At 43.1% G+C, this 11,113-nt stretch overlaps 1 protein-coding gene across 3 annotated transcripts in view; it reads right to left on the reverse strand.

Annotated features, from left to right (window-relative positions):
* The window catches only part of RANBP9 (RAN binding protein 9), a 38,745-nt gene extending 28,046 nt beyond the window's left edge, over positions 1-10,699 (reverse strand). The window contains exons 1-2 of one of the 3 annotated variants that reach the window (XM_066324155.1): positions 10,038-10,683; positions 1,526-1,637 (exon numbers count right to left, since the gene is read on the reverse strand). In XM_066324155.1, coding sequence (XP_066180252.1) covers positions 1,526-1,637; positions 10,038-10,503 — 578 coding nt within the window. In that variant the 5' untranslated portion in view covers positions 10,504-10,683. Of the gene's footprint in view, positions 1-1,525; positions 1,638-10,037 lie in introns of all 3 variants that reach the window. The other 2 variants (XM_066324147.1, XM_066324163.1) reach the window with 2 other exon arrangements.
* Between the last annotated feature and the right edge of the window lie 414 nt (positions 10,700-11,113).

The raw sequence follows: 11,113 nt of genomic DNA on the forward strand, positions 1-11,113 counted from the left end.
TAAAATCCAATACAAAGTATCTAAGGTGAAAGTATCTAAGGGAAGTGTTAGAGGAGCTGTGTAAAATGATATACTCACATATGCAGATACTTTTTGAAATCCACCACTTCAAAGAAGCTAACTTCCAAACTAAGTAGGCAGAAACCTATTTCAAGAAGAGACACACCACTAGCAAGTCTCAGAAAGAACCTCTCACAAATCCACAGGATTTGCAGGAGGATAATTTAATTAAAACCAAACCAACCAACCAACAACAAAAAAGAAACTCACACACACCCTCCTAAAAACAAAGGTGCTCCTAAAATCAGTAGCAGAAGGTTACTTGAAAAACTGATTTCTACCACCTCAATTTAAAAGTAATTAGGTCTTGACAGTGTAACAAAAGTAGCTATGGATGTAAGTGTTTCATAGCAAAGAACTCTCCCAGGGATAACTTTTGAGAACAGAAATAACAACAAATCCATAAATGCCCCTACAAAGCTGCCGCTCTACTGAGGCTATTCCTTCAAAATATCACTATGAAATACTATAAGGAAAACAAAGAATTTTGAATACTCTTTCTGACTTAGAGAAGGCTTACAGAACTCTGGGAAAATGAAAGAAACAAACTGCAGCAAGACACAGAAAAGACAAAGATACTGAATTTCATCCATAGCTCTTTTCTCTCAAGATTTATTTTCACAACAGGGCATAAACACCTGCAATATGCTTGTACAGTACCTAGAACAGGTACCTAGCCAGTCTTAACTAGAACCTTGAAGCAGAACCAGAGAACGTACTACAGTACATTAGAAAGCAGTCCTTACAGTGTATTAGAATTAACACACATCCTCTACCAAACACAGCCAAAGATGAAAAGTATTTAAAGTGCTCTAGCAAAGATTTCATTTGCACTTCAAGACTTTCCCAGGTGAGATTCTATCGGCCTCAGCAGACTTAAAAGCATGTATCACTTCAACAGATTCATAATTCAGATGGATTACGGGAAGCAGCAGCTTCTTACTCATCAATTCTTGTTCTCTCCATAAGGCGACAGATTCCCAGGCACTTATTCAGAATATTCCCCTTTATTCTTATTACTGTTCATCAACAAGCAACCTTAAGAATAACTTTCTGTTTCAAATTTGATATGACCTCCATGAAAAGATCACACTGAGGAAATAAGCTGGTCTGCTACACACCCTAAAAATTACATGAAAGTCTGCAAATCCATGTAGACAAAACCCAACACCTTTAAAGGTAACAGCAGGGTCAAACCAGTCATTCAAACTCTAACTTTTTTGTCAAGAAAATATGAGACGATGTTTTGGTATTTATTGTGTACACTGACTTGCGGACAATAAATACCACAATCAACTCTCTTCAAAGAATCAAATGTAAGAGTGCAATTTCTCAAGAATAACGAATCAAGCTATATAAAGTGGTAAAATATGAAAGTAAGTTTTGATACCAAAGACATCTGCTGACTGAAAGCTGATGTGAGGCAGCATTTAAAAATAATTAATCAGTAATGCACTCTGCTTACCCATCTCTTCCCTTACTGACAATTTTAACTTCAAAGTAGTATATGCCACAGGCTGCAGGTATAGGATGTGTAGCTCGAACAGAAGCAGCATCTTTTGGAGTTTTTCCATGACCTGAAAAACAAGAGCATTCAAAACACACAAAAAATGTATTTTAGTTAATTGCAGAAGGTGACTCAAAGGTATGCATGACAACTACTCAAAACAAAAGACTTATGCAATGAGCAAACAACATACAATATTCTAATCAAAGTGATTTTTATGCTGGAGTATTTTGTTTCAACATTACATTTGCACTGTAAGCACCTGTATTGCAACTAAGGATGCTAAAAGAAGTCCTTGATACAGTAATCCAAAAAGGTCCTACAATTATTTGAAGGGAAACCAGGAGGAAGTTCAACCATTCTCAGTAACACGATTGACAAAAGGCCACCTGTGTTTGAAAGAACTGAATGACTTCTCAAATGCACAGACCTTACTCATTTTTATAGACTGAAACATGACATAAGAGAGTTTAATCTAATGCTTAGCACTTCTGAATCTAGAAGTACAAGTTACTGAAGACAGTACCTTCTATTCTACTATCCTCCAGAAAAAACACCAGTCATTACACAGAATGTACTACTCACAATTCATTTCCATGTCCCAAATGTTGTTTCAGGACAGCATTAAGCTTTACAGCCTGCAACTGAGCTCATGCAGCTCCTACTCCTTTTTCTTATTAGGCTCACTATACATTAGCTCTGCCACAATAATGCCCAATTTCATCTCATGTCTACTCTTAGGATTTTCAACCTAAACCCAAGAGCCACTTGCACTCTACTAGAACTATCCTTCTGAATGTGCCATCCTCTTCACAGACCTTTCCGAGGGTAATCTGGAAGGAGGCTTTTGACCTGATGACTTGTTTTAGCAACAACCAGCTGAAGCAAAAACAGTGTCTCCCAGCTACATCCAAATTCCTCAACTTTTGTGACACAGTCATGCATGGGGCCCAAGGACATAGTTTAAAAAAATTTAACAACCAAGATGGAAAGTATAGTGGATTGTGGCAAGAGGTAAGGTCATTCAGTAAGATGGAAACCAGGAACAGACTGTCACTGTCATAGGAGTAATTCACACAGATCCCATGCCTGCTCTTCATGTGGATCTGTAGCATGATGAAAGGGGCTGCCTGTTTTGAGTGTGCTGTACAAATCACTTGTGCTGCAGCACTCCAGCTGTCATTTCCAGTCCAGATAGGGAGGCCTACTGCACCTGCATAGCAACTGATCTGCATATGCAAAAATCCCACAACCAAACACACTTCTTCCAGGGGCATTAACACTGGTATTACTGCTCAGGCTCAGATTAATGTCTCAGGTGCAGCAACACAGGTCACACAGCAAAGAAGAAACTGCAGTAGAATGACAGCATAGGCAGGCAGAGTGATCAGGCCCAGATGGCCCACAGTACAAAACCTCTAAGGTCACAGGGTCAGGGACTGACCTGTACAGAACCTCTGAGGACAGTGCTCCCTTGTATAAATGTTCATAGAACTGTCAGTGCTTATCAGCCTGCATAGCCAGCACCCACCATCCTAACCAATGGCACTCCTAAACCAAGTGCTCAGCCAGGGAGAACTCTCACCATGGCTGCACCAGCAATCAAAACTTCACTATCACACCACACATTCCTACCCCACCAACATAAGGTTTACCAAGTTTTCTCTGATGGTAATGGCTCACCATAGTGAGCTACTACCTAAAGAAAAGTGCCCTACCACCTTAATTTTCTGAGTATAACTCCACTGCTCGCTTCAGTACATTGCTACTACTACTAAACATTTTGTGTAGAGATCCTTCGATCACCTCACAGGTTCGACAATGTTAAGTTTGCCGCCTATTTTCTGTGTGTGGTTTCCTGATGTATTGCATGAGGAAAAACTAGTCGTTTACTCTTCCATAGACAATATGTTTTATTGTTCACTACTTTTAAGTTATTTCCTCAGGCTGTGACAATCAGTGTAACAACCAAGCACATAATCTTAGTTAGAGCTTCCATTGGTTTGTTTGGTTTTCAAATGCTGGTAGATTACTATTTAGCTATTACAGATTATTATGCTGAAGTATGTAGAAATCCTTCAGCTAAAAGGGCAGAACACTGAACATTGTCCTAAGACATCTCTTAAGTTCAAAGAAGTCTGATTAAACAGTACATTGGAGGAAGGAAAAATACTTTTTTTTCAATGTCTTTAGGTTTTTACTTTAAAATAGACTGCAAAGAAGTTCCCTTGGTTACTCTATGCACTTGACAATCTGTGTAGTTTCAGTCTGAATCATTCTCCTTATTTGGGAGAGTCTTCCACATAGAAAAGACTAAAACAGTAGGAACCAGCCAAATATTATTGAAAATGTAAATCTATTACCCAGCAGACTTAGCTTTGTGATATCACAATCTAAGTGTTTGGAAACAATACCTATTTAAGATATTCTTAGCACCTCTTCCTGAAACTCCCCTTCTCCCACCTCCCCCCAATCCAGGCATTTATATGCAAGGACACACCAGGAAACAGATTGATTAGCTGATGGTGGTTTAAGAAACCTACCAGATTTTTTTAAGCAGCAGATCAGTTCCCTGATCCAGTTCACAACACAGCCAAATACAGCTGTCACACTGCAAATAAGAGGTCAACACAGGGGCAGAAGTAACAGGATACCTCACCAGTATTGCCAAACACTTCATGTGGTGAAGCAACATGCTTGGGGAAGTCAGTGCCCAAAACTACTTTCATCCCATTAAAACAGGCGACACCCTAAATTTAGAACTGCTGTCCTTTTAACATAATCTCCTATGAATCCTGTTTTACTGCTTGAGCATACTGCTTTTATTTCTACTTACATACAATTAATATGTCTAGCAGAAGGCTAAACATCATCCAATTAACTACTTTCCAATATTCCAAGTATTTCTACACTGTCTAAACATGGTAGTTGAGCCTTTCAGTACCACCAAGCTACACTGAATTATGTGTGGTCATGAGATCCTACCTAGTTTATCAGCCTGCTTTAAAACAGGAAAGAGGCTCTTAACTGAACTGCAAAATTTCTTACCAAAGGATACTACAGATGTTAGTGTTAAAGAGGACACTGGGCAAGCTTCTAGAATAGCAGTTAACTGAAACACTGCCTTGAGTTCAGAATGTCCTTCAGCTTAAAATGGATGGAAGCCAAGAGGGGGAAAAACACACACACTGTTTATGCCAAACATGTTATTTTGGTTTTTTTCTCAGGCACTTGCGACCACTGTCACCATTGGGACTCTTGAGCTGAGTGGCCCATTAGCTTGATGTCTTATACTGCTGCCACATTCTTTGGTAACCTGAATCCTCACTTCCTTGCTTGTGAATAAAAAAGAACTTTGACATCCAACTCTGAACTTTGCAATCAGAGGTTCCAAACACCTTAAGCAGATCACACAAATGCTGCCCAATGTTTCCTCAGAACAGACTCCTTTCACAGTCACAAGCTATGGGTTGAGTATTTAAAAGAACACTTTTGAAGTATGTCATATTTCACACTAAAGATTTTCAGCATTTAAAAGAGAACATTGAAAACAGATGCACTGGAGGCAGAAAAGGGAAAATAGGTCTACAAATCTTGAACTTTACCTTGCAAACCAGATCATAGGTAGTAAGTTCAATTACTAGAACTTTTTTCACTTGGGCTTTCATGAGCAGTTTGACAACCATGAGCTGACCATGCTTTATTTAATGTTTTAAGCATTCACACTAATGATTTTTAGTCATTCCTTAAGGAAAATTAGTGAAATTAACCTAAATTTAAATTCTATCAACTTGAAAAAAAGCTAATTCGGACAAAAATATGTTCGGAGAAGCCATCTCTGTTTTCAAAAAAGATAATCTTTGACCTAAATCTAAGTGTATAATGCATACACAACAAACAGTCCAAAAGAAGTCTATGGTAGCACCTACGTAGATAAAAGTAAGCACGTTTATCCAGTTTAAATTCTTAAATGAAGTTTACATAAGCTGAACTGCAGTTATTTCCAACAGGTGGTTCAATGACTTGCTCACACTGCCAAAAATAAAATAATCAAAGCCTAATCTTCTCTTGAATTCATTAGAAAAGTTTCATTGAGACAAGAATGGAACAGGCTGCCCAGGGAAGTGGTTGAGTCACCATCCCTGGAGGTATTTACAAAACCTGTAGATGTGGCACCTGGGGACACAGTTTAGTCGAGGACTCAGCAGTACTGAGTTTGTGGTTGGACTCGGTGTTCCTAGAGCTCTTTTGCAAACTAAATCATTCTATAATTCTAAGAAAAAAAAAAAACCAAATGAAAAGACACTAAATACTGATTTTACTTTAACTTCTTCCCCAGTTTAAAAAAACCCAAGACTTCTCAGAGTTACAAGGCTGTCCAAAACAGGCAAACTGTACTGAATGTACCCTGAGTGTTTTCAGCCAGAAAAACTGACACCATCCTTGTAACAATGAGTGAAAACACAGAATGATTAGTATAGAATACTCTTCATTTCCCAACAGAAAATGGAATGCATAGCTTGGACTGAAAAATAGTTTTCTTTCTATTTTTTTGTTTTGCACTACAGACAGTTCAAAGGCAACTGCACTGTAAATAAATGTCTGGCTAAGATTCCCTGGCCTGTGATACATTAGAAAAAGTTCATGCAATGGCAGCTTACTCAAAATTGCATAACTTTCTTCAGCTTTTTTGGATGACTGTCGCAAGACTAATTTAAGTGAAGTTTCTATAGGAGTCTCCATGATTTCAGCACAAATTATTTTGTCTGTTTACCTAATTCTGTATGTGTTTTCTTCCATGGTTACAAATCTGCACTGAGTCTGTTTTTATCTCCTTACACTATATAGTATAGATCACTATCTGCTGGAAACCTAACTTGTCTGTCTAGTGGACCTTTCATATCACACACAGCATTTATGAATTCCTTATTTTTCAGCAGGATCCATGTGTAAATTCTGAATATTTTAGAAATATGTAGGGATATTTTTAAAGATGTCTTGCCTTACTAGCTATGTAATTTTGTGCAGTAATTGCTTTATATGCAGCATGCACTTATGTTTCCTTTACCACTTACCTACAGCTCAGAGCTGTAAAAATTATAATTTAGTTAAACGACATCAATTTTTTCCTTACAGAGTTTTTCACTGTCTCCCTTACAAAGGTACACTGCAAATAACAGGTAATAGAGTTTTAGCTTTCTATCAGCCTGCACACCTAACTGGCAGCAACACAATAATGTATGTCTGCCCATATGAAAAACAAAAATACTCTAGGTATACTCTTTAATATATTTACAGTATCACTGATGTAATTGTCTGTGTATTTCATATCAAGATTTTGACAAAGCTACCTAATCTGCTAAACAAAATGTAAGTTTTCCTTTCCAAGTAACACTATGATTCTGAGGGACAGCACAAAAAAGCACTGACTCTTGGGTGTTGTTGACCTTAACAAAATTCAAAGAGCTTTTATCCTGATGGTAGACTATATTCCTTTTTTTAAAACCTCCACTACTAGATCAGTGCCTGATTTTGTGGCAGTTTTCATTTTTAAGCACTCTGCAGGATGCTTGCAAAAATCTTCAGATCCAGAAATGCAGCACACAAAACATCCCAGCTGCAATGGGTAGAAAGAAACATCTACTGCACTTCATGTTTCCATACAACTTGTCCACTGGTAAGCAAGAATATTAAAGGAATCTTCAGAACTTACATTGAGAGGACCATCATTCCTCTAACAGATCAATGAAACAAAAATACCACTGTTTGCAATACATCAGCACATGAAAATTATGCAGCTAACTATATGAAGAATAACTTTGAAAGCTTTTGCACTGATTGTTCATCTCCACCCATTTTTTCAGTAGCCCAAACACATCCAAGGTGAAGGCAAAACACTGCTGTTAACACTTTCTGCCTCCCATCAGTCACAGAACAGAAGGAAATTATTTCAGAAAAATAGAAGGAAATTATTTCAGAAAATTACAGAAAAAGTTCTATAGCCAGGTATCTACAGAGGCTGAATAGAAAATTTTAGTGAAGAGGGCGCCTATACTACAGTAATAGAAAATAGTAAGAAATGCTTTAGGTTACTGGCTTCTTTGGACAGATCTACCTTTTTCCTTGAGTATTCTGGTCAAGACTATAACAGTTCTTTATCCCTGCTCAATATATAATTCATATTTCCTCTCAACAAAAACATCCAACATTCTTCCCCTATTAGGTAGGTAATTTCAGAAGCACTGAAAAGACCATAATTACAGAAGAAAGTACTGTGAGCGCTTTGTTTTGAGAACTGATTTGTAGAAATACTATTTCACAGTGCTAAGCACATTCTTACTTGCTATCTTCCCTTACTCTCCTCATTGAACCTCCTCATTTTCTTCCCCTCTACTTTATTCTTGGGGCTGAAGGATCCATGAGGGAGAGAAGGCCAGAGATGTTTAGCAGGCTTGCCCCCTGGTCCTCAGGTAGAAATGCTCTGATACCATCCACTGTTTAGCCCAGTTAGCAACTCCAGGTGCCAGGCTGCTAACATAAACGTGGAGCTGCCCTAACAGACACCTTCATTAAATTACCCAGAAGAAAAGATGGGCCACTTAAGGAGCCATTTACTCCCATCTGCACTTACAAAAAAGCACAGACATGTTATATTGGCACCTCTCCTTTTCAGAGTCCTCTGGGCTGACCTAGAACTCTTCAACCTTCAGCACTTACCATTACTTAAGAACTAGAGTAAAGGTATTTCATTGTTATAACCTACTAACTAAGCTTTATGACTTCAGTAATTTCTTTGAGGTAATGATTTTCCTTAACACCACGGCAAAGGAGAAAAGTGAGGAAAAACAGGCACAGCACAAGGAAAGCTTGAAAATACACTTCTGCAATAACACTGAGAGATCAGAGAGGTTGAACCTCTAAATTGTAGCTCATGAGAAAAAGAAGTTGGCCAAAGCAAAACAAACCAGCAGAAGGACTCAATAGCCACAAAGCTATGATCATCTTCGAAGGGAAAAAAAAAAAAACAACAAAGCCAAACAACCCACCACCACTAAGCACCAGAAAATACAAAATGTTTCTAAAAATACAAGGTCATAAAACACTGAACAAAAGCCAGGAAATTCAGAGTTGAGTATTAAATTACACATCCTTAAATCACTCGGTGCCTCCCAGAAACCTGCTCTATAGTCATCAAGCTCCGTTATTATCTTTGTATGGTGCATTAAACTTAGCATTTTTAACAGAGTATTTTTGCGTGTAATAATAAAACCTCTCTACTAAAAAAAAAAAGTCTCCCAGAGTACATTTAATCCTTTCATGGCAGCCAAATCCTGCCATGTGTTTGTGTTGCCGTTTTCCTCCTCCGATTAAACAGTAACATGTTGATCGAGATTTCCCTTGAATTTCTCCACTGCAAACTCTGAGAAAGGGTAATTGCACGGTTGTTTTTTTCCCCTCCCACTACGTTCATCTGACTACAGACTGACAAAAGATCCAGTTCTTCAAAGCCAACTCAGAAGTGGCTTTGAATCCACAACACTTCTCCTTTAGGACTTTGGGCCTAGAACACCAGATGTGTCTGTGTTTTTTCAGGTCAGAGTGTAGGCTTATGTTTCCAGGTTTTATGACATTTCATAACAAGCAACCGAAGTTTTTCTTCTAATGCCTCTCACTGACGTTATTTTTTTTAATACAAACGCATACTCTGTTTTTTACCTTTTATTTAAAAGTCTGTAACTTTAACTGTGAAACGTCTAGGAAGAAAGTTTTAGTCACCTTTATTAATGTAAGTTCTATTGTCGTTCCTTCCCTCAAATCACTCTGTGCAATAGTTAGGCAAGACTATTACCAGTGACTTTAAAGTAATTTCTTTCACAGTTTAAAAATAAACCGTGTTTTTCTCAGTGCTTTCCCCTCCCGTCATTTCCGTGTTCAATAGCTTAACGCTTGCTGCTCTTAACTCCATTTAACCCTTGCTCTTCTCGAGAGGAGGAAAAAAAAAAAGCAGCAGCCACTTCTTTTTCTCGCTCATTACCATAAACAGGACACGTCATGCCGAGCGTCCTTTATTCTCCTGCCTCCGACCCAAACGTTCTGGCGATACCTGAATCCAGGGAGGAAGTCTCGGAGTTTACATAATGCCCACTCCAGAGGCATAAGGAGGCGGGGGCGGCCCCTTGTGTCCCCCCCTTTCCCCGCACGGCGACAGAAACCAAGGGGGGGGGAGGGGAAAGGAGAGGAAAATAAACCTGAAATAAAGGAAAACAAGCCCCTTATCTCCACGCTGCGGGGGTGGGGAGGGGGCGGAATTTAGGGGATCGGAAAACAGGGAAGAAGGAGGGAGAGGAGCGTGTGTTATTTCCTGTTATTGTTACTCCTGTGCCCACTGCCCGGCGGAGGGCTCGGGCAGCCCCCGGCCCCGGATGGGGGGACAGCGGGTGTCTCGGCGGCCCGGGCCGCCCCTCCTCACCTTTGTAGTGCACCCGCAGGTTGTTCTGCGAGAGGCCGATGTAACTGAATTTGTCCTTCGGGCTCCAGGAGCGGGGCAGCGGCGTCTCCTGCTCGTCCACGGCCGGGTAGAGCCTCTTCAGCCGCCGCTTCAGCTCCTTCTCCTGCTCGTTCAGGGCCGGGTCTCCGTGCGGGAAGGGCGCCGGGGCGCTGGTGCCGCTCCCCGCCGGCAGGCCCAGCGCGGCGCTGCCACCGCCGCCCCCCGCGGCCGCGGGCCCGCTGCTGCCGGCCGTGGCGGCGGCGGGTGGCGGCGGCGCCGCGCTGGCCGGAGGCGGCGGCGGCGGGTGGAGCAGGAGCGCGGCGGCCGGAGCGGGGCCGGGGCTGGCGGCGGCGGAGGGGATCCCCGGCGCCGGCGGGGGAACAGCGGCCGCCAAGGGGAGCTGCGGCGACGGCGGCTGTTGTTGCTGCTGCTGCTGTTGCCCGGACATCCCGGCTCCGGCCTCCTCCTGCTCCTCCGCCGCCACCTCCCGCGGCGGTCGCGACTGTCACCGGACGGGCCCGGGGGCGGAGCGACGGGCAGGCCCGGGGCCGTGCGGAGCGCGGGTCACCCCCACAACCGGAGCGTCTCGGCAGAAGGCGGGGGGCGGGGTGCGGGAGGGTCGGCGATGACGGCGGCCGGTGGAGGTGGCCGATGGGAGCGAGGGGCGTCGCGGGGCGCGGCGGGGCCGGGGGCGAGGCGGGCAGAGCGGCGGCGGCGCCGGGCGGAAGCGGGAGGCGGGCGGAGAGCGGGCGCCGCGGCGGCGGGGCTGGCTCTGCCCCCGGCCCCTCCTCCGGTCGGGGGCGCGCCCGGCGCGCACACGCTCCGTCCGGCCCCCGGCGCGCCCCCGCCGCCGCGCGCCCCCGCGTCAGCGGAGCCCGCGGCCCGGCCCCGCCTCCTCCCCGCGCTCGCGGCGGGGCGGGGCCTCCGGCCCTCGCGGGGCACGCGGCGCGGGGCAGGGAGCGGGGCGGGGGAGTGAGGGGGGCGCCGGCGGGGGAGGGGGCTGGCCGTGCCCTCAGGTTCGCTTGGATCTGCTGCTGGGGCGATCCATACGCTCCAAA

This window comes from Sylvia atricapilla, chromosome 1, assembly GCF_009819655.1.
Source record: "Sylvia atricapilla isolate bSylAtr1 chromosome 1, bSylAtr1.pri, whole genome shotgun sequence".
NCBI classification, from domain to species: domain Eukaryota; kingdom Metazoa; phylum Chordata; class Aves; order Passeriformes; family Sylviidae; genus Sylvia; species Sylvia atricapilla.